Source organism: Heteronotia binoei, chromosome 6, assembly GCF_032191835.1.
Source record: "Heteronotia binoei isolate CCM8104 ecotype False Entrance Well chromosome 6, APGP_CSIRO_Hbin_v1, whole genome shotgun sequence".
In the NCBI taxonomy this organism is placed as follows: domain Eukaryota; kingdom Metazoa; phylum Chordata; class Lepidosauria; order Squamata; family Gekkonidae; genus Heteronotia; species Heteronotia binoei.
The window spans coordinates 124,054,022-124,078,130 of record NC_083228.1 but is presented as its reverse complement, the minus strand read 5'-3'; the positions used below and the strand labels follow the sequence as shown (position 1 = coordinate 124,078,130).

Sequence of the window (24,109 nt, the reverse complement as noted above, 5' to 3'; positions counted from 1 at the left end):
CAAAGACCAAGACATTGGCACAGATCCACCAGAGTGTTCCTCCCGATAGAAATGTTGTCATCTATGGAGCATGACTTCCTCGCTGCACCCCAAAATGTCTACTGCAGAGGTGGCCAAACTGCACCTTCGGAGCCACATGTGCCTCTTTCACACATACTGTGCGGCTCCTGAAGATCAAGGAGGAACTTAATGCAGGCTTCCTCTCAAGTAAACCTGCTTAGCATCAGAAACTCAGTCAGCCTGTTCTAGAGCAACTTTCAGACTGATTTCCCACCAGCCTTATGCCGCTCTCACGCTCCTCTTCTCCACGGGGCTTCTGTCAGATTTCATACTACCTGCCCCAGGACTGCAACTAGCTTCGCCTTTTTTTGCACGGCAAACAGAAACTGGTTTTTAGAGGAACTTGTTTGCTGTGCAAAAGAGGCAGAGCGAGTTGCAGCCCCGGGGCAAATAGTGTGAAATCCGACAGAAGCCCTGCAGAGAAGAGGAGAGTGAGAGCATCATAAGGCTAGTGGGAAATCGGTCTCAGTGTTGCTGCAATAGCAATTAGAATCTATAGGCAAGCTTCTATGTGTCTAGCACACTTTTACTGATATGCTCCGGAGGGTGACGTGGATATTTGTCTATGGCTGGGTATTTCAAGGGGCATCTAGTGATGCAAGAGAAAAGAAGATCTTCCAAGTGTAAAACTGTGGGATTCAACCTGTTGGGGCTGAAGCTGCTGCTGCTGCAAACACAAGCAGCACAAAAATCTGTTAGCAAACACTAACTTGGAGATTTGCAGAGAATCACCACAGGCTTGGCATTAGATCTACATTTTCCAGAAAAACACATCTACAAATGCTCTGTCTGGCTTTCAAAATACTCAGTGAAATGCAATTTTTATAACATATACACAGATTATAGCTCCTGTCTGGGTATTTCTCTCTTATTGTTTTCACCAGACGCATCCATAAAACCATTTCCAGTTGTAGTATTCTCTTTAACCAGACATATCTGTATTTATATAGTTTCAGGGCTTTCTTCCCCATGCATCTAAGAGACAAGAAGACTCCGAGGCTTAAAATAGAACTCTCACCCCCTTTTAAATACTCCTGAAATCTAGAAGAATTTTATTTTTTTAAAAAAAAAAACCTGGGAAGAATTCATCACAACACTTCTAACACTCGTAAAATTAGCTGCACATAATTCTGCTCTAAAGAAAGCCAGTTCTGGAAACTGAGCTACATAGAAATGGGGCATATACGGTATTTGCATGCCTTGGATCAATTTATTCTGATGCATGTCTGCTAGCCAAGGACAAAGGAAATGGATCTCCAAAAAGAACTATAATCTTTCACCAATGTAAATCAACCCCCTGCGCAGCGATCTCACCTGGAATACTGTCACATTTATTTCTGCAAAGGGGTAGACATCTTTTTAGAGAGAGAAAAAAAATAAAGCTCAGATTCTAGTGTTGACATTATATTCTTTTAACAAGAAAAGTACTGGGCATTTACAGAACTTTTTAAGATGCAGGGATGCCAGCCTCCAGGTGGGACCTGAAGATCCACTGGAATTACAGCTCATCTCCAGACAAGAGAGATCAGTTCCACAGGAGACAACAGATGCTTTGGAGGGTGGACTCTGGGGCACTGGACCCCACCGAAGTTCCTGTCCTCCCCCAGTTCCATCCCCAGATCTCCAGACGTTTCCCAGCCTGGGTCTACCAACCCCTTGGGCTCCCACATCCCCTACCACTGGCCTGGAGAGACCTGGCAACCCTATTCTTTATAAATATTACGCTGTATGATATCTATGTACTTAAAGCATTTATTGGCCTCCTTTTTTCCTTGCGGAATTCAAGGCTGCTTACAATATCAATAAAACATTCTAAGAACACAATTAAAAAACAACCACAAAGCCAATACAAGTGACAATTTAAAAACTCCATTTAGGACTGCCAGTAACAGAAGCTAAGTCAAGGAAATGCAGCCCTAAAGAAAACTGCCCTCAAATGCTTCCTGAAGCTCAACAATGAGGTCGTCAGGTGCACCACCCAGGGGAGCTTGTTCTGTCATTGTGGAACAATAAACAACCTCATAAGCCAAGTCAGCACTGCTCTCCCAGTACAGGAGATGGATCTACCAACCCTATGGACTCCCACCAGTGGCCAGGAGAGACATTCTGACATTAATGAGTTTGTAGCTGAGGCACCACAAACCGCCTAAGAGTTTTAGGAGGCATCCAAACATCATCGGGCATTGTGCTACTGTTGAGTTATTGCAGTCATTTGCAACTGGAAAACTCAAGGCAGGGAAATCCAGTTGCAAATTATCTCTATTGTGCAACGAGTGCAATATTCAACTGTGTGTGGTTGTGGCCTGAGGTGTCGCGCTACGGCGATATACATGAGGTGGGTGCAGAGAATCTGGTTAGACTGGATTGGGGGGCATAGTTTGAGCCCCTAGCTGAGTTTGCTTTGGTGGTTTCAAAATTCTGAGTCTGCAGGTTGAAGGAACCTTATAGGTAAGTCTTGTGGCTGTTGTCTACTGGTTTTGTGGATTAACACAACTATCAGTTGAGACAGAAGAACAAACTGCTTGCTTACAAGCCTATTCAGTGAAAAGATGAAAGATACCTCTACTCCACCTCAAGTGGTTCCTGTAGGAAGAACTGCGTCATCAGTTCAGCTAAAGGCTTGGTGAATTGACTACACTGTGGCAACAAGCCCCTTGTGCTGCAGTGCAGAATCAAACTGACACCTGGAATTCACTGCCATAGGAGGTGGTGGAAGCTACAAGCATAGATGGCTTCAAGAGGGGACTGGATAAACATATGAAGCAGAAGTCCATCAGTGGCTCTTAGCCACAGGGTATAGACAGAATTCTCTGTCTGGGGCAGTGATGTTCTGTATTCTTGGTGCTTGGGAGGGGCAACAGTGTGAGGACTTCTAGTGTCCTGGCCCCACTGATGGACCTCCTGATGACACCTGGGGTTTTTGGCCACTGTGTGACAGAGTGCTGGACTGGATGGGCCATTGGCCTGATCCAACAAGACTTCTCTTATGTTCTTATGTAAATAATGGTGCCAGAGACTGTCCTTGCTTTGCCCTATCACTCCACTAAAAATGTGAAGGTCCCCAGAGATGTTCCTTCAACATCATGTGCAGACTTCTTCACATTTTATGACAGTCATGCTGGTAGTTAAGACAATCTCTACCAGTATCCGCTCTTTCCATTGAGCTGTCTTCATTTGAATGGAGATTATGTAGAAGCAGCAATCTGCTGGACTGTGCCTTTTGTCTGCCTGTCCTGTCCAAAGAGTCAATTGATATTGTCTGGGATAATTACGCTCAGTTGTGAATTTACTGGCTGATCTTGGACAAAAAAGCTTGCTTTTGTTAGGGCCAGAACATGATATGGACCAAGAGTGTCTGACACACAATACTTAATCATAATTTTTCATGCATTAGTCTATCTGCTGCCATTTCCTGCAGTTAATCTCCATTGAAGAACCATTATAAAGAGGTCCAAGAAGATGACTGTGAAGAACTTCAGAAATATATTTGCAATCTGATCTTTTAACCCACCTAATGGCTTTAAAAGCTCCATTCTTAAATTAAACTAATTTTTCAGAAACCCACAGAAGAAAACTGCAACAATTATCAGTTAGGCTGCTTATTTATCTACAGCCGGAAAGTTAATAGAGTTAATATGTGCAGTTAATAATCATTGCTCAGGATCTGAAAAATGAGCGTATTGCTCTGTGCAACGAAGCATTGTACACCGCTTGATGGAAAGTGTTAATCATCCTCTGTATTTAGCAGATACTTCATAATTAGCTTAATCCTTATGAATCGATGCTACAACTCTATAGAGTTGCTGCCACTGTTTCCAGGCTTCTAAAAACTGCAAAGAAGGTCAGAGCACATAAAGAATAATATAAGGGCAAGCTGAAAAAAGGACATCAGTATAAAGTTTCAGAACTACTTATGGGCAGATCCTACGGCATGTTGAGCCAGCTACATAGCCTGAGTTATGCTGATGTTCCATCGCAGCGCCAGAGTCCTGCTGTATTCTACCATGAAGAGCACAGCAGTAGCTACTGATGCCATCGCATGGAGCAAGAGCTTTCCTCTGTTCTTCTTCTCAAAGCATTGCTACTGAGGGCCACTTACATGGCATTAACCACTGGGATGGGGGGAAGTGAGGAGAGGAGGGGGGCCTCACTTCCTGCAGTGCATTCCAGGGGGTCACACAGTCATCAGAAGGAGATTTTCTTGCCATCACTAGTTACCTAGCAACCACACTTAAGGAGCAATAAATGTGGAGACCGTTTTGATGCTATGTCCCAGGCACCGAGATGTTTTAGTCTGTCTCTGTGGTGAAAAACAGCAGGGACAAGCAGAGGATGTAAGCGGTCTTCTATGCCTCTGTAAAATGGCACCCTACTTGATAAAAGGAGATATAGGAAGGCTGCTTTCCTGGTAGCAAGAGGAGAAGGCCCTGACTTGGATGGCCAAGGCTAACCTGATGTCATCAGCTGTTGGAAACTAAGAAGGTTCAGCCCTGGCTAGTACTTGGACGGAAAACCACCAAGGTTGCTATGCAGGGGTAGGTGATGGCAAATCACTTCTGTTCCTCCCTTGCTTTGAAAGCCCCTATGGGGTCACCATAAATCACCTGTGACTTGATGGCACTTTCCACCACTGAGAAGGCAAAGGTGGTTCCCCCTTTAGTTGCACTCTCTCAACCTGAGAGAATTTCACTTCAGTGACACAGGTCACTGCTTGCGTAATAATCCCAAACAGTACAGAACAAGGCTGCAAATTTTATTTAACCACTATCGTTGATCAGACGTTAACTGCAATTTGCAATGTTTTGAACATTGTTCAAATGCTTTGAACTTTATGAAAACCTGCTGCTATTCACTGCTGAAGTGTTTGGTCCTTTGCAAGAACATTCTGGACCGTTTTCCCTACAACAAGTGCTCTCTGCAAATACAACGCCTTTGTTACGTGTGCCCAAAGAACATGGCAGAATTAAAGTAAGACTCACCGGAACGTTGTTTCTGGAAGCAGGTCATCTATAATGTAACTTGTGATGTTACCCACTGGGATGGTAATATCGCCAAGGTCGATGTTGTAGGAAATGATCTCGGACCCATTATTGCACGGTTCTTCCCAGTTCAATGCAAGGCACACGGAGGGTGATAGCGGACAGGCATCCAGGTGCTCATCATCTGAGACATAGAGGACGGTGACAGCATCAGGTACAGATGCTGGGGCTCTGCAGGTGACTAGGTCACTGTAAGGTCCTGCTCCTGCCTGGTTGATTGCCTAAGAATAAAACACATCATGCTGTGATTACTCACACTGGTCACATTCTCCCCAGAAGGGAGACTATGTTGCCTGAGGACTTGTCTGCATTACAAAAGACAGTGTTATTCCACCTGGCATTCCATTAACATAATTCTGGAGGATGCTGCCAACAACCCTGTGGATTTTTATGCCGAAAGCTGTGTGTTGAGTTTTAACTGGATTTTATTGAAATTATGGCTTTATTATTGTACTATTATGTTGTTAGCTGTCCTGGGCCCCATTCTGGGGGAAGGGCGGGATAAAAATCTAATAAAGAAATACATTTCGAAGTGGGCCCAAAATAGTTTGAAAACCACTGCCAGGAGGTAACACCAGTGGAAGGCCTTGGCCTCTATTCCCTGTCAGCCTCTATTCCCTGTGAGGGCTTGATTCCCACTCCTCCACTTGCACCTGCTGGAATGGCCTTGGGTTAGCCATAGCTCTCGTAGGAATTGTCCTTTAAAGGGCAGCTTCTGGGAGAGCTCTCTCAGTCCCACCCACCTCACAGGGTGTCTGTTGTGGGGGAGGAAGGTAATTGCAAGCCGCTCTGAGACTCTGATTCAGAGAGAAGGGCGGGGTATAAATCTGTAGTCTTCTTCTTCTTTCAGAGGCTACTGATTGGCCACTGTGTGAAACAGGATATTGGACTTGATGGACCCCTGGGTCAGTCTCTTTTTTAGAGTTCCATGAAATGCTCAAATTGCAAAGTTTCTGTTGGTGACTTGCAGCTGTGAATTGTGTGGGAATTGAGAGGTGGTTTTTGCACCCCTTCAGAGGTCATCAGTAGCCATCATTGGAGCCAAAGAGAAAACTGGGCAGTGTAACAGCAATCTTTTGACTCCAGTCAGGGAACTGGGGCTGCTATTTGACAGCATGGGAAAGCTCTGGGTTGGGATGTGCAGGACAAGGGAAGTTCAAGAATTCTGAACTTCAAACACGACTCAGGAGAATTTTCCACTAAAAGATTTCCTTTTAACTGAGGAGCTAGAAGAGACTTTCCTAACACTAGGAAACAAAGCTGGCATCTGTGCTCTTCTGGTGAGAGAAGTAGCCCCAGGTCAGGGACAACAGGGATGAGAGTGGTTTCAACTGCATCTTGTTCTCTCAGTGCTTTTGGCCTCAGGGAAGAAGCATGACTTCTCGCTTTGTCCTCTTAAAAAGGTTTTTCTTTCCGCTTTGTTACAACAATGAGGGGGCTGAGGTTTATTTTAATCCTAAAAGGACATTTAAACAACAATTACTACAACCCACACATTGCACTCAGGGGGATATGAACTTTCATCTGAGGGGACATAATCAAAGAAAGGGAACTGACTTATTTGAGTTCCTTCTGTTGCAAAATACTCCAATGTGAAGGGTTTGTTGTGATGGCCCAAAGAGGCAACATTGTTTTCTCCTCCTCCATTTTACCCTTACATTTTTGCCTCAGCAACTATTTTACCTTCACGGCAACCATTTTACCCTCACAGCAAGTTAGGCCAGCAGAAATGAAAGACTAGCCTAAGGTTGCCCACAAAGCACACTGAGCCTCCCGAGTCCTACTGTCTGACCCACTAACCTTGACACTGTCCTGGCTCTCAGACTTCCAGGTGGGACATTTCACATGGAAAAGTGGCAGGCAGCTGATCATGAACACATGAAAAAGTGGCAGGCAGCTGATCATGAACACATGAAAAGTGGCAGGCAGCTGATCATGAACACATGAAATTGCCTTATACTGAATCAGACCCTTGGTCCATCAAAGTTAGTATTGTCGCCCTGACCCAGATAGCCCAAGCAAGCCTGATCTACTCAGATCTTGGAAGCTAAGCAGGGCTTACTCTGGCAAGTACTTGGATGGGAGACGTCCCAGGAATACCAGAGTAGGGAGGCAGAGGCAGGTTATTCAAGCCACTTCTCTGAATCTCCTCCATGCCTCAGTAGGAGTCACCAGAGGTTGCCATGAGAAGAAGATACTGGATTTATACCCCGCCCTTCACTCTGAATCTCAGAGCTGCTTACAATCTCCTTAACCTTCCTCCCCCACAAGACACCCTGTGAGGTAGGTGAGACCGAGAGAGCTCTTACAGAAGCTGCCCTTTCAAGGACAACTCTGTGAGAGCTATGCTTGACCCAAGGTCATTCCAGGAGCTGCAAGTGGAGGAGTGGGGAATCAAACCTGGTTCTCCCAGATAAGAGTCTGCGCACTTAACCACTACAGCAAGGGGTGGCCAATGGTAGCTCCCCAGATGTTTTTTGCCTTCAACTCCCATCAGCCCCAGCCATTGGCCATGCTGGCTGGGGCTGATGGGAGTTGTAGGCAAAAAAACATCTGGAGAGCTACCGTTGGCCACCCCTGCACCATATATGCCCAGGAGATCGTTATGTTCGGCCTCCCAACAACTGTTAGCCGTCCCCGGTCCAAGAGATGCCCGCCTCACCTCAACTAGAGTCAGGGCTTTTTCAGTTCTGGCCCCAACCTGGTGGAATCAGCTTCCTATTGAGATCCAGGCCCTACCTGGCTTATTAGCCTTCCGTAGGGCCTGTAAAACGGAGCTGTTCCGCCAGGCTTTTCGCTGAGGCTGTGGGCATCTATTCTTGATCTGGTTGGCCTCCCCGGCTAGCACTGTCATCTGTGCTAGGAAATGGAATAAAAACTGCCATGATGTGAGATGGCTAGGCTGGGCAATATGTGATGACATGGTAATCTGAGTGCTGTTGAGTTGTCTGCTTATAGAATGTTTTTATTGTATTTTATTGTTTTATCATATGTTGTACTCTGCCCTGAGCCCTACAGGGAATTGGCGGAATAGAAATGTACTAAAATAAATAAATAAACACCCCAAACTAGCTCTCTTCTAGGCAAACAAACACAAAAAATGGCAAAAAAAGAGTTAGTATTGTCAACTCAGATGGGCAGTGGCTTTCCGGGGTATCAGGCGGAGCTCTTTCACAGCACCTCCTACTTAATCCTTTTAATTGGAGATGCCAGGGATTGAACCTGGGACCTTCTGCATGCCAAGCAGATGTTCTGCCAGTGAGCCTCTCCCCTTGGTGATTCTGAACCTTTGCTCTGTTTGCCCCACCCTGCCTCCCAGCTATTTTTTCCCAGTTATGGCTCATCACATGCAGTTTTGCTCCAAAAGAAAGGCTAAATAATAATAATAAAAAAAACTGGAGAAATTCAGTAATATACACTTATTCAAAGATAACCCCCAACAGGTTGAATCCCACGGATTGGCATATTTCTCTGGTGCAACAACATCTGGAGTCAGCAGAAGGCTGCTGGGTCAATGTGCCACCATTAGCAGAACAGATTCTTGGGATACACCCCAATGCATTTAGATCTTCAGGAAAACTTGGATGGACAATCGACAATATGTCGCTGACAGGTCTTTCCATGATACTGATGTCCCCCAGGACGTATGCTGCTATGCTTATTTGCTGGAATTCAACTTTACAAAACTGGAGACAAACTTAGAACACGAGAAGCTGCCATTATACGGAATCAGACCATTGGTCCATCAAGGTCAGTGTTGCCTACTCAGACTGGCAGGAAGTGGAAGTCTTTCATATCATCCACTGATCCTTTTAAATGGAGATGCCAAAGACTGAACCTGAGATCTTAATGCATGCCAAGGAGATGCTCTGTGACTGAGCCACTGACCCCTTCCCCTAGATCTTCAAGAACCAACATTCCCTTTAAACTATAAAGGTTTTAAAAAAGGTAAAGGTAGTCCCCTGTGCAAACACCAGTCGTTTCCAACTCTGGGGTGATGTCGCATCATAATGTTTTCACGGCACTTTTTTTACGAGGTGGTTTGCCATTGCCTTCCCCAGTCATCTGCACTTTTCCCCCAGCAAGCTGGGTACTCATTTTATTGACCTCGGAAGGATGGAAGGCTGAGTCAACCTTGAGCTGGCTACCTGAATCCAGCTTCCGCCAAGATCGAACTCAGGTCGTGAGCAGAGAGCTAGGACTGCAGCTTTACCACTCTGTGCCACGGGGCTCCCTTTAAACTGTACCCAAGCATAAACCAAGACACCCAATTTCACAGTCGGCTTGTGCAAAAACAAGATGGAAGTTACACCTCATTGTAGCTTCCCACCCTGTCCTAAGCCTTGAGAATGTCGTTTACCTGTAGTCTACAGAAGTAGTGTGCAGAGGCTGACAACTGGCCAATTTCAAAGGAGTTGCTTGTGCCACTATACACCAGTTCTAATGCCTCCTCGTCTTCTCCCCACTCCAGTCTGTACTCTGAGATGTCTGCACCGAAGCTCTCGGGACTCTGCAAAACACACAAACGGTTGGTTGTATTTGAACCTAAAAATTCTTCACTACCTTTTCACAGTTTTGGAGGGCAGCGTTGTGCTGGTCAGCAGCACACCAGCTAAATTTGAGCCCAGGAGTACATAAGAGACTGGCAAGATTTTGGGGGTATAAGCTTTGAGAGTCAAACCTCCCCTTGTTCGATGTCCGATGAAGGAAGCTTCAACTCTTGAAAGTTTATATCCTGAAAATCTTGTTGATTTGGACGTGCTACTGGGCTTGAATCTAGCTGTGTCTTTTCACAGGTTAATAGAAAAACATTGAAGTATGAGAATCACTTAAGATTTTAAAGCAGTCATTGTCCACGTCTGGTTCGGCAGCTGAGGCTCTCCAAAGAATGCTTTAACGCAGGTTTCCAGAACCAGGAAGGAGTGGGGGGAAACAGACTGGCAGAACTGCTGGTTCAAAGCAGGGGTGGCTGAACTAGTGCTTGGGAGCCATGTGTGGCTCTTTCACACATACCGTGTGGCTCTTGAAGCCACCGCTGACCCACTGGCCAGCTTGGAGAAGGGATGTGTTTCTTTAAATCACTCTCGAACATCTGACATTTATTCTATGTGGCTCTTACATTAAGCAAATTGGGCCACCTTGGTCTAGAGCATGGACAGAACTGGATGAATGTGTGAGCACAAATGGGCTGCGATTATAGGTCCCAATCCATTACATTTCTGGAAGGTTTGAAGTCATAGTGAAAACATTTGAGGACGTGCGGGAAGCCCCAGAAATTTCGTTTTTTGTTTTGAGGGAGGGGAATGAAACACATGCAATCATTTCCTTACCCGCTCTAAACTTGTTTGACTTCAATGCGTTAATTTTATTCAAACAATAATTATGAACAATTATGAATTATGTAGGTTAAAAACTGAACAGCACGCTGCTGTACCCAAGCAACACTTAGCCTTGGCCAGCTGGGAAAACAGAACAAAAATTATATAAGAGCAGAAAAATCATCCATCATTGTAACAAACAAAATGAAGTTTTTCTACTCTGGACTTAGTCTCCTTTCTGGGTGCTCAGTCCCCTCCAAGTCTGTTATGGCGCAAAGGATCGATTGTCTTATTCTGCTGCATCGCTTCTATCACCACATTCTGTTGGCCTGTGCAGACCAGGTCTCACTGGGAACTTGAAACAGATAAAGGAGGAGGAGGAGACTGGATTTATAACCCACCCTTCACTCAGAGTGGCTTACAATCTCCTTCCCTTCCTCTCCTCACAACAGACCCTGTGAGATAGGTGGGGCTGAGACGATCTGTCAGAAATGGCTCATGAGAGAACACCTGTGAGAGAATCACAACTAGTCCATGATCACCCAGCAACTGCATGTGAAGGAGTGGGAAATCAAACCTGGTTCCCCCAGATTAGCGTTCACAGTTTTAGCCACTACACTAAATTGGCTCAGCTATCAAAACTGACAAGCTATCCACAATACCAGGATCCAGATCCAGCCAAACACATGGAGCTATCTCATATGGAGACTACTGGTCTCTCAAGGCCAGTATTGTCTACTCTGACTGGAAGCAGCTTTCCAAGGTCTCAGTAGCAGTCTTCCACATCACTTCCTACCTGATCCTTTTAGCTCGGGGCTGGGGAACCTTTTTTCTGCCAAGGGCCATATGGATACTTATAACATCATTCGCGGGCCATAAAAAATTATCAACTTAAAAAACAGTGCTCTGCCAAGGAAGAATGATTCAGGCCAGCAAAATTAATGCAAATAATTGTTTTTCTATTTGAAGTCATGTGGGGAGAGTCTAATCCGTCACACACACACATGGCCCGCCACCCTAGGCAAATGCATAGGTCCAGGGCTTTTTGTAGAAAAAGCCCAGCAGGAACTCAGTAGCATATTAGACCACATCCCCTATTAGGCCACACCATCTGGAATAATCAAGTGCAAACTGAACTGTGACAGTAACTTTGCCAGGCCCTGCAGCAATTCTGGCAAGTCAGCCAGGCCCCTGGGATGCGGCTGCACAGTACATTTGGGGCCTGTGATCCCTGCCTGGCCCTGGGGAGGCTGCTGCACAGAGCAGCTTGGCCCCACGATCCTCACTGGCCAGCCAGGCCCCAGAGAGGCTGCCACATGGCTCGGTTCAGCCCAGCAATCCCTGAGGGCCACACCAAGTGACCTCGAGGGCCACATACGGCCCTCGGGACAGAGATTCCCCACCCCTGTTTTAGCTGGAGATGCTGGGGATTGAAGCTGAGACCTTCTGCATGCCAAGCAGATGCTCTACCACTGAACCACAAACCCTCCTCTGCATCTTCCAAGTGCCATTGATGGGACCATTAGAAGAAGTGGCCAGATACAACCAGGAAATCTCCTTCCCAGGGAACATTTTGTATGGAACTGGTGAGCTGCTCTTAGAGCCAAGTGGAATCAAAGTATTTCATTCATTTCATTTCATTTCATTTATATCCCGCCCTACCCCACCGAGGCGGGCTCAGGGCGGCTCACAACATAACAATTCTAACAATAAGGTTTAAAAAATTAAAATACAATTAAAATACAATAATAATTTACATAATTAAAAACAACCAGTATATCAATGTGTCAGTCAATGTCAGTTGCTATCTTATTGTCTTCCTTTAGAATATTTCAGTGCCGGTCAGTTATAAGCCAACCGGAAGAGGACTGTCTTACAGGCCCTGCGGAACTGTCCAAAGTCCCGCAGGGCCCTGACCTCTTCCAGTAGCTGGTTCCACCAGCAAGGGGCTGTGATTGAGAAGGCCCTGCCCCTAGTTGACTTCAACCAGGCCTCCTTTGGCCCGAGGATTATAAGCAGTTTTTGAGAGCTGGATTGCAGCACTCTCTGGGGAGCATATGGGAAGAGACGGTCCCTAAGGTAGGCAGGTCCTGGGCCATATAGGGCTTTAAAGGTAATAACCAGCACCTTGTACCACACTCGGTATATTATTGGCAGCCAGCGCAGTCCCTGAAGCCCCGGCTGAATGTGCTCCCGTCTAGGGAGCCCTAATAACAGCTGAGCGACGGCATTCTGCACTAGCTGCAACTTCCGGGTTCAGCACAGGGGCAGCCCCATGTAGAGGGCATTGCAGTAATCCAACCTTGAGGTGACCGTTGCATGGATCACTGTTGCCAGATCGTCCTGCTCCAGGAAAGGAGCCAACTGCCTTGCCCACCTAAGATGAAAAAACATGTATAAAAGAGGAACTTGTCTTACCTCCCATCTAACAAGTACACTTGTGTTTGAAAGAAAGGTAAGGCATGGCGCTCGACACTGCCCAGGAGGTCCAGCAGCTGTTGTGACTTCTGTGGCTTCAGAATATGGCCCATACTGAGGGGAGAAATATACACTATGTAACACACATTTGTTATGGTGAATGCCCAACATAGAGATGGAGAGACCAGTGAACATCAAGAATCCACTAAGGGGTCACTGTCAATACTCAGTAGTCTCATCCCATCATTTCAGACATCCATTCCCACTCCAGCGCTTGAGTAACAGTCAATATTCCTTGCAACTGGCAACAGCCTCCATAATATGAATCTCTGTCACACACCTTTATAAAATATTATGGCTCATCTATTTGGACCTCAGCAATCTTCTTTTATCTAAAATCTGAAGCTTTCCTGAAGGAACTTCTCATTTAAACTAAGGATGCTGGCTGTGATTCTGTCTCCCGGGTTCTCATGACCTCCTCAGACTTCAGCCCTTTCGCTAACAGCCCCCTTCTGTGCCCAGAGCCAGTTAAGAGGATTTTTCCTCTTAGTTCCACTTCCTTCAAAGCAGAAACTCATGACTGGTGCTGTCCCTTAACAAAACAGAATGTTTATGAATGTGACGTCCTAGCAACAGTTCCAATGGTGGAAGAATAATTTTATATATTCCTGACAAGTATTTAATGGCCAGTTCCAACACACCTAACCATTCACACACACGCTGGCTTCTACACACACGAATTCCCTTACCCCTCCATCATTCAAAGCCTTCACTCTGAAGTGATACGTTCTCCCAGGCAGGAGATTGGTGATGGTACATTCGAGATCTGGGCCGTGATACACCTCAGAAACAGCTTCTTCGGGTCCGGTCATCTCCACACTGTATGCAGAGATGTGGCAACTAGTTTCTGACACAGGGGGAGCATCTAGGAAGAGGCATCATAAAATTGTTATATTACCAGCTGTTATTAGTTGGCACTGATATTTTGCCAGCACACACACACACATGAGGAGTCCTCTGAGAACAACCGACAAACCAGAAAGTGTCCCGGAGCCCCAGCCAGCATGACCAATGCCTGGGGCTGATGGGAGTTGTAGGCAAACAAACATCTGGAGAGCTACTGTTGGCCACCCCTGAATTATGAAGAGGATGACAGTATAAATCAAGGGTGTTTAACTTATTTGCTATGAGGGCTGGATCTGACATTAATGAGACCATGTTGAGCCAGGTAGCAGAGATATACATTTTATAAAGAACACAAACACAAATATACATTTTTTAACAACTTAAAACATGCTTAAAACGTTAGCACTCATTGGTTTTAAAGATGCTTTATTTGTATTTCTTCCATGGGAACTAGGGAACTGGACAAAGGAAACTCTGGCTCTTTCCTTCCTTCCTCGGGGGACGGGGTGGGGGAGCTTCAGCCAATAGAAGGGAGGCTTGGTTCAGTAGCTCTGCTGTGTGATTGAGAGAGCCTGTAAAAGCAAGCTATTCCTCCCCTCTTCCTCCCTAAGGGAGGAGCCTCAGCCAATGGAGAAAATAGAGGTTTTGCTCTGTAGCTCCTGTGCAATTGAGCAAGCCTTGTAAAGCAAGCTGTTATGCAGAAGGAAGCAAGAGAGAGGGAGAAGGAAGCAGATGAATGCCAGTTGCTTGGAGGCCTGATTCGGCCCCAAAACTGCATGTCTGACACCCCTGATAAGTGGTCACCTCCCACTTCAAAATGAATGGGAGTAGTGTACCAATCTTACCCAGGCTGTTGGTCTTTTTGTGTACTTAAAGACAAGATGGGGGAGGAGCAGTGATCTTTACAGACAGCCTTTTGCAGATGAAGTCGTTTATCAGTCCTTGATATCAGTATACATAAAACCTAATCTGAGAAGCCACCTGAAGTTATCCTATACAAAAGGCATCACCATAGCCATCTCCAATGGAACTGCTACTGCAGGGCAACCTATTTGACAGAGATTTTCTGCTGCGCTTGTTTAAAAACAACCCACCACTTTTTACTTTCATTACTGTCCAGGCGGCATGGTTCAGGTCTCAAGCTGCTTTTCAAAAAATGTTATATCTTTCTACAGTAAATGCTTTGAACGTATTTCAACATATCACTATTTTGAATGGTTACAGTTTTGAACATTAACAGTTGTAAACTTTAGTATTTTGGAAGCTCTGGCAAGTCCCAGAATCATTGCTTTTTGCTATAAACAGGCCAGCCCTGTGCAAATGTCCCATCGCAGGGCTCTTTTTCTAGCAGGAGCTCCTCTGCATATTAGGCCACGCCCCCTGATGTAGCCAATCCTCCTGGAGCTTGCAGTAGGCCCTGTACGAAGAGCCCTCTAAGCTCTTGGAGGATTGGCTATATCAGGGGGGCTTGGCCTAATATGCAGAGGCGCTCCTGCTAGAAAAAGAGCCCTGTGGGCCATTGGCATGTTGATGCACCACATAGGGAGTGAGAGTGGGCATGGGCATGCCGCCCCCCATGATTCAGAGACATCTGCACCGAGTGAGTGTGTGGTGTAAGTGCCCGCATATATGCCCCCTCCCCTTGACCGGTGACGCTGCTTTCCTAATGTCTCTGATAGCGTAGAGGGAGAGGACTTGTTCACACTTCCTTTGTGTATTCACACTGTGCAGACAACTCAGTGATCACACGGAGATGAGTGCAGGCTGGCACGCTCTGCCTGTTCTCCTTCCTCATGTAATGAATTGACACATGGATGGGTGATCTGTGCAGGCTACTGACACATCTCCCCCCATACTTACAGGAACCTACTTGTACCCCTGCTGTTCAAAGTGGTCATTTATGTTTTGAGCCATGGCTATCACCTTTATTTTATTCTGTGTCAGAGTCAACTGAGTAGTGTGCTCAGTGCACTGTGAGGTTAATTACTAGCAATTAGAGCATTCAACTTTTCTGTTTGACCATAATGCAGGAGGGGAAGCTATGAACGAAAACATTCCATCCCCCCGCCCCCGTGGTTTGGCTTACAGATCAAATTAGCAGCCCTAATAGCTCAGACTAGATCAATCCCATTAGCGCTTGGAAGCTAGGCAGGATTGCAACTTGGATGGGAAACCACCGCAGAGGGTAGCAACGGCAATCCACCTCTGCTCATCTCTCGCCTGGAAAACCCCATGAGGTGGAACTTCATGAGTGTTGCTATGACTCGGTTGTGACTCGAAGGCACAGAGATCAAATGATCACGGTGGGACCAAGTCTAATGAGTTTTTAATCTCAGGAATTTTCTCACATCTCCTCATATCTTTTCATCCCCACAGAGCACAGTGCTGATCTGACAATTAGAAAAGGGAGAGCTGCTGCAATTCTCCTTAAAACCTTTACAAAAATGCCTGATATAGCAATTGTTTTAGATATGGGTTTTTTTGATAGCAGGAACTCCTTTGCATATTAGGCCACAAACCCCTGATGTAGCCAATCCTCCTGTACTAAGAGCCCTGTAAGCTCTCAGAGGATTGGCTACATCAATGGGGGTGCGGCCCAATATGCAAAGGAGTTCTTGCTACAAAAAACCCCCTGGTTTTAGAGCTCAAAGCAGCTCTTGCTACAAAAGCAGTTCTTGCTACAAAAAACCCCCTGGTTTTAGAGCGCAAAGCAGTCACATGCAGGTCTCCCTTTTACTCTCACAACTGCCCTGTGAGGCAGCAGAACGAACCGAGTAAACGCTTTCATGTCAAGCCCGCCCCCTTTCCCCCAAGTTCACTCACCCCACTGCAGCTGCACTTCTTTATGCTTTGGTTTCCCCAGCACTCGGGGAGGTTGACACTGGCCTGGTGCAACGCTGAGCGTACGGACAAGTAAACTTTCGGAACACTGGGAAAAAAAGAAGCATGGCAGATTCAGCACACTGGCTAATCAGACGACACAGGAAATGAGGTATGAGTCTGCCTGTCACAGAAAAACACGAGTGTTGACACTCGTGAAGAAATTTTGGACCTAGCTCTGAATCAGATAGCCCTGATCTGAATAGCCCAGGCCAGCCCACTTTTGTCAGATGTCAGCTAAGCCGGGCTGCCCTGATACTTAGTACTTGGATGGGAGACCACCTAGGAAGTCCAGGGTTGCTACGCAGAAACAGGGAATGGCAGACACTTCACTTACAACCCACCTTACTTCCCAAGAGGAACCCAAAGAAGAGTGACATCATTCTTCTCCCCTACGTTTTATCCTCAAAACAACCCTTGGAGATAGGTCAGGCTGAGAGAGCGTGACTGGCCCAAGATCACCCAGCAAGTTTCCATGGCAGAGTGGGGATTTGAACCTGGCTCTCCTGTCCAGCAATCTAACTAGCTCCTGAGCACTGGGGAAGAAAAACAAGCACGTCTCATGTCTAGTTCCATCTTTACTCCAAGGAACTCAGCGTGATTCTCTCCTCCCTTTTATTCTCACAACCACCCTGTGAATTAGGCTATGCTGAAAGAAAGTGACTAGCAGTCAATTGGTGAGTTTCATGGCAGAGTGGGAATCTGAACTCAGCTATTTATAAGTGCCATCCAGTTCTCTAACTAGTACACTGATTGGTTAGTAACTTGCAGAAGCCTTGCAGGGAAGTATTTGTGGACTTCTTCTCATCTCCCCCCACCCACACATTTTTTAAAGTATTTATTATGATTGTGCAAAAGATGATACATTAATTAAGGAGGATACACGTTACATAGTTGTAGAACAGTTGCATACAGAGTACTTCAATTTAAAAAGACTGGGGCTTGCAGTGGTCAATTCGAAATAACCAAAGATAAAGAATACAAATCCAGGACTCACTAAAATTGGAAAACAGTATACTTTTTTTAAAAAAATCTAAAAATATCTGGGTACAACAAACCAATACTATTTCATCTCATCCTGTGTCTCAGTCAAACCAACTCTGCCGACTAACTGAGAGTGTGGAAAAAAAGGAAGATGTGTGAGTGTAAATGAAAATTAGAGGTAAAGCGTGCTGGAATACATGGAATTGTGGGAACTGATGTCATTAGAGGAGATGTAATTCAGCAAAGGAAGCCGTTTTTCTGAAAAGTTTGCTTGTTTGGGGTAAATTTCTGACTTCTCATTTGATAATATTAACATACACTAGCCTGTCAGATTTGTAACCACTTACAGCCAATGTTCCCTCCCTCAGGGGAGGGACGGTGGCTCAGTGTTAGAGCATCTGCTTGGGAAGCAGAAGGTCCCAGGTTCAATCCCTGGCATCTCCAAAAAAGGGTCCAGGCAAATAGGTGTGAAAAAAACCTCAGCTTGAAACCCTGGAGAGCTGCTGCCAGTCTGAGAAGACAATACTGACTTTGATGGACCAAAGGTCTGATTCAGTATAAGGCAGCTTCATATGTTCATATGTAACTGTGGAGTCTTGTGAGCAAAAATTCTACTTGGTGAGCTATTGGCATTAAAGTTGTGAGCTACTGCATAAATTAGCTTGCTCTGGGGTCATTTTTTGCGAGCTAAGACAAAACTGTGTGCGCTAGAGGCTAAAAAACTGTGAGCTAGCTCATACTAACTCAGGTTAGAGGGAACATTGCTTACAGCATATACTATTTAGCAAACAACCACCTTCTCCAGACCAGCACAAAGCTTTTAGGGTAAAGGTGGGGGAGACGGGAGAGAAGTGAAAAGGTTTCCTCATACAGACCTGACTGTGTCCACCAGTGCTAATACAGCATGCTCGGAGCTTATACAAAGTGCCTGGTTTCAAGTAGGTACACATACATTCGGTCGCAGATCCTCTGTAGGTGACTTCCCATTGATTTGCTGTGAGGTTAATTGGAAACAGAGGAAACCATCACTACGGGGCTAGTGTCCTGCTTAAGACTTCATTCAAACACCAACCTTTAAGAGGGAGCATTAATGGGCAGAAGTAGCTATCGAGTTTTATACTATCAAGTCCCTGGTGCTGAAAAGGCTGTTCATGGATTAGGAGGGCAGATGAAATGTTCTTTTTTTAATGTGTGGGGTTGTCTCCGCCATGCATAAAAGCCTTGTTTTCTCTTCTGGATGCCTAGACACAAAACTTTATGCTCCAAATACTAAATTCTGAGGCCAGCCATGAATTCTTTTTTTTTTTTTAATGGAATTCAGTATGTTGTCGAAGGCTTTGGCCAGAGTTCATTTCTTGTAGATTTTCCGGGCTGTATGGCTGTGGTCTTGGCATGGCAAAACGTCAGGTCTCATAACGCCAAGACCACAGCCATACAGCCTGGAAAATTCACAACTAACGGAATTCAGTGTTTGAAAAAACAACACTACCATTCCAATAATATGGTTGGATCTCACAGGAAATTTCCTGCTAATGAAGGGGAGGGTGATTTTCATCAGCGCCCCGCTTCCGCTGCAGACCCTGAAATCATCCCTTATGCTCCCCGCCCCCCCATTGCCAGGGAACAGCATTTTGGGGGATCACTGTGAACTGCAGAGGAGGGGGGAGGTAAAGAAGTCCTTTCTCCAGTGGAAGCCCCTTTTTGTGGGCAGAAATATTCTACTGAATAAAAACCACAATCAATCCATCGTCATCACTTTACAAAAGAACAGCACATAGAAAGAAATCAGCATCTTTTCTCTGCTTTGGTTATCGAAAGAGGACTCGTGGTGCCTGGGATCCATCTTGCAATATGTACTCTCAGGGAGAAACAACTAAATTATAAACTCTGATTCAGGAGTGATCTGGCCTGGATGGCCCAGCCTAGCATCTTATCACGTTTCAGAAGCTAAGCAGGGTCAGCCCTGGTTACCACTTGCATGGGAGACCAGAGTTGCTACACAGAAGCAGGCAACGGTAAACTGCCTGTGTTTAACTTCTGCCTCGAAAGCCCTACGGGGTCACAGAGAAATTGGTTGTTACTTGATGGAAGTTTCCACCATAGCCAGTTCAGGATGATGACGGGCTCCTTCTTGCCAGTCACAGGTAACCATTTGCTTGGTTCATTTATTTTAGAATTAATCTATAGCAAAGGGGTCTGGGTGTGTGCGGGGGGGGGGGGGGAGGGGAGAAACAAAGCTCCTCCAGGTTTTATAACATGGAATTTACTGCCACAGGAGGTGGTGGCAGCTACAAGCATAGATGGCTTCAAGAGGGGGATGGATAAACAAATGGAGCAAAGGTCCATCAGTGGCTATTAGTCATAAGGTATAGATGGAACACTGTCTGGGGCAAGTGATACTCTATATTCTTGGTGCTTGGGGGGCAACATTGGGAGGGCTCCTAGTGTCCTGGCCCCACTGGTGGACCTCCTGATGGCACTTGGGGTTTTTTGGCCACCGTGTGTTGGACTGGATGGGCCATTGGGCTGATCCAACATGGTTCCTCTGAAGTTCTTCTGTTTTTATGTTCTTAACTTAGGGAGTCTATAATGTTTGGACGACTGTCATGCCTTTGTTCTCAACTGATTTCATCTGATAATATTTTCATACAGTAGAGTAAGCATCATTAAAAATGACTGGAATAAGATGTGCACCCGTTCTACTTACCTTCTGAGTTTCCTTCTGAGATTTCTAACAAGTAGTTTAGGATTTCTGAACCACCGTTATCCTCAGGAGGATCTGTTACAAGACATAAAAGAGAGTCACAGCAGAGGGGAAAACAAAAATGAGCTTCTGTGGAATTCAAGGACTATTGCCTCCCACAATTGGCTGACACTCCCCCTTGTAGTTCACATTTTTCCATTACCCCTGGAAGTCCCGCTGAAGTGGATGCTTGTTCTTCAAGAGAAAAGCATTTGTGCTTTGCTAACTGTTAAGCTTTCATCTGCTGCTCTCAAGAAGGATCTTCTCAATGATAAGAAGAAAGCCACAGGCCCCTCTGATTATTCTTATTTCACATATTCTCATATCTGCGTAACTTCTCATGCAGCTTTTCCCATTCCTGGAATTGCATCCCACTTTCTCTTTCTAAAGTTCTTTCATCTGCTTTCCAGGATGCATGTAGCCGCCATGTCATTTGAGCAGGGATGGGCTGCTATGGGTGTCTGTCCACCATGTTCCATTCAAGCCAGCCGTTCTCCCTCCTGGGTCAAGTTCAGGATGAGCCAATTAAGCAAGGTGGCATCAGAAGTCCATGGTGCATAGTACCAATTGGTCAGTGGCATCAGAAGTCCACAGTACATAGCACTGATTGGTCGGTACCCATGCAGTTACAAACCCACTTCCCATCCCTAGTTCCAACAACATCTTTGAAAAGCTGACAATGCTTTAAAACATATGGGAAAGGAGGTATCCAAAATATCCACACAAATGCTGCTTTGAATATTTTTGTAATGGCTTTTCCAAACCATAAGAGTGGAAAGAAGAGATGGACATAACTCAAAGCTGAACTAGTATTTGATTCACTGGTATGTACTACTATCATTCACTGGGCAAACAAAACGGTACATTGGGTTCATCTGATTCAACTCCCTGTTTTCACACAATTTTTATAGGTATCCCAAGTCTTTTGTCAAAATCCCAGTCATAGCAATGTATTCCTGAGACCAATGTAGCTGCAGCTTACTTTGTGATCACGACTACCTGATTCTCCTGTCCCCCGACTTTCCCTGTGGCATTCGCCCTCAGCACCACATGCCGTTAAGCTGCACATCGCTTTTTTCTACTTAAGCTACCCTTTCCTAGGGTTGCCAGGTCCCTTCATCGCTCCAGTGAGGGGATTTGGGGGGTGTCCCAGGGCAACCCCAACACAATGACATCACCCAGAAGTGATGACATCGTGTTGAGGATGCTGCGCAGCGATGCTCTGGTTTTGGGGCAAACCTCTACGGTAAAACCAGCTTCAAACCGTAAAGTTTTGCCCTCAAACCAGAGCATCACCACAACATCCCCAATGTGATGAAATCACTTCCGGGTGGTGTCATTGTGTCAGGGTCATTGTGTAGCAATGTTGATTTGTGTGTGTGTGGGGGGGGGATTTTTTCCACCACCCAGCTGGCTGGTGCTGGGGAGAAGCCCCCAAAAGAAGGGGAACCTGGGGACTGGCAACCCAGCCATATCCCCTCCTTTTATGGGTTTGAGGCATTAAGACAATGAGATCTGATAAGATGGAGGAGGACTCTTACCCCATTTGACACTGAAGCCATGAGATGTTATTGGCCCTTTAACCACAGGTCTGGTGGGTGGCCCTGGCCTGTCAGGGCTGGTGGTGCAGACCAAGATGTCACTGGGACTACTCTTTCCTTCTACGTTGGAGACAATTAGCTGGAACAAAATAAAAACAATTAACCACAAGTCTTAAAAGCAAGCTGCGTTGTTCAAGTGACTCCAAAGCCACCCTCTATGCAACAGCACCGCTAAGTCTCATTGAAATTAGACATGCAAAGGTTCTCAGGCACTGTACTAGCAAGCCTCTAATGCCAGAATTCAAAACATACTAGACACAGGCTTGGGTGCAGAACAGCCCTCTCCCCCTGCCCCACGGCAGCCAACAAAATGTCATCGCGAATGCTGTACCCGAGGGACCCCAGGAACAGCGTTCCGTGAGAGGAGGGGATCTGGGGTTGCAGTGGGAAGCAAGGAAGTCTTGCTCCATGGGAGGAAATCCTTCTGCCCATAGAAGAGCTCTGTAGGAGCCCAGCCAGTAGCTGTTAAGAAGTCTGTTCCACTGAACAGAACGTATGATTGCTATGCTGTAACGTGAAGTTGAGTAGATTTTAACGTGCCTCACCTGTTGTGGATTGTGCCCACACTTGGAATGAAAGGCCTAATGAAACCACTAATAATGGTTTACAAATAGCACGTTTAGAACCACAGGGTATAACCTCAGGAACCAGAAGTGCAGCGGGGAGGGATTATTCAGGCCTCCCAGAGTGAGGGTAGAAGGAAGAAATTCCTGCCCCGGCTGACTCGGAGGTTGACGCCTTCAAGTTTGCACACCTCTTCTTTCCATCTGCTGTAAGCTTGTCAATCCTGCGTGTCTCAGACTTCACAAGGCCTGTCAAGGGCCTTCCTGCAATTATTTTGTCTGCCTCTGTGTCCCTTTGGATCAACTGTAGGGATACCAACCCACGTGGGACTCCTAACAATGCTGGAGAAGTCGGAGGGAAAGGCAGAGAATGAACGAAAAAGAGAGAGAAGTTTCCAAGGAAATAAAAGTAGGGATGAGGAGGGGGGAGGAGACCTAGGCATGACCTGAAGCTAAAGTAGGGCTGGCCAAACTTGCTTAACATAAGAGCCACATAGAATAAATGTCAGATGTCTGAGAGCCACAAGACATGAACGTCAGTTAACTGAGGGCTGGAAGGAAGGAAGGGAGGAATGATTGAAATAAAGGTGGAAAGAAAGCAAATAGATGGGGGAGGGAGGGGGAGGTCGAAATAAAGCAACTTTAACTTTAAATGCATTCTCTAAGCCACTGTCTGGCTAGGCTTGTTGAAGCAATTCAAAGAAAGAAATGCCTTTTCCAAGTTGGAAAAGGGGCTGTGGGGCTTCAAGAGCCATTCAATAGGTGTGAAAGAGCCACATGTGGCTCCCGAGCCACAGTTTGCCCACCCCTGAGTTAAGGCATCCCTGCACAGACAGTCACATACACAAGCCAAGTGTTCTTGACTAAAGTGGATGAATTCATGACACAGACAATCCAGAATGAACTGACATGATGTTATGGCCCAACGCACAGATTTTTAAATATTTCTGCACTGCTGCACCTTGCAGGCAAAAAATATATTGCGGGCAAGTTATTTAAACTTGAGGCTGAATGGATTTAGGACAGAAGAAGCAGACTTAAAATAGTGCAGCCCAGGTGATCTATTTCTTGCCCAACTAACTCAAGTATCTGGAAGTGCTACATCCATTCAGGTCAGTAATTCCACAACAAGCAGCATATAGACCAGGGGTGGCCAAACTGTGGCTAAGGAGCCACATATGGCTCTTTCACACATATTGTGTAGCTCTCAAAGCCCCCACTGCCCCAGTGGCTCGCTTGGAGAAACTATTTGTCTCTTTAAATCACATCTCCAAGTCAAGCCAGCCGACAGCTTGGATAATGCATTTAAAATTGAAGTTGCCTTCTTTCCACGTCTCCCTCCCTCCTCCATCTATTTTCTTCCCTCCCTTGCGGTTCTCAAACATCTGACATTCATGTCCTGCGGCTCTCAAACATCTGATATTTATTCTATGCGGCTCTTCTGTTAAGCAAGTTTGGCCACCCCTGATTTAGACCAAGCTTCAGAATGTTTAGACCTCCGATATGCACGTTGCCCTGTGTGTGCAGGGTCTTTTTCAGATGTCCTGTTTGGGAGTATCCAAACGTGCGCACTGGGAGTGAGAACGGCCTGCAATCC

The 24,109-nt window shown here is 45.9% G+C and overlaps 1 protein-coding gene across 2 annotated transcripts in view; it reads right to left on the bottom strand.

Moving 5' to 3' along the window:
* Window positions 1-24,109, bottom strand: part of FNDC3B (fibronectin type III domain containing 3B) — a 387,437-nt gene that overhangs the window by 58,959 nt on the left and 304,369 nt on the right. For both annotated transcript variants that reach the window (XM_060242517.1, XM_060242518.1), the window contains exons 15-22: window positions 21,890-22,028; window positions 20,313-20,384; window positions 18,481-18,599; window positions 16,565-16,670; window positions 13,585-13,760; window positions 12,836-12,949; window positions 9,460-9,609; window positions 5,040-5,320 (exon numbers count right to left, since the gene is read on the bottom strand). In XM_060242517.1, the coding sequence (XP_060098500.1) occupies window positions 5,040-5,320; window positions 9,460-9,609; window positions 12,836-12,949; window positions 13,585-13,760; window positions 16,565-16,670; window positions 18,481-18,599; window positions 20,313-20,384; window positions 21,890-22,028 (1,157 nt within the window). The remainder of the gene's footprint in view (window positions 1-5,039; window positions 5,321-9,459; window positions 9,610-12,835; window positions 12,950-13,584; window positions 13,761-16,564; window positions 16,671-18,480; window positions 18,600-20,312; window positions 20,385-21,889; window positions 22,029-24,109) is intronic.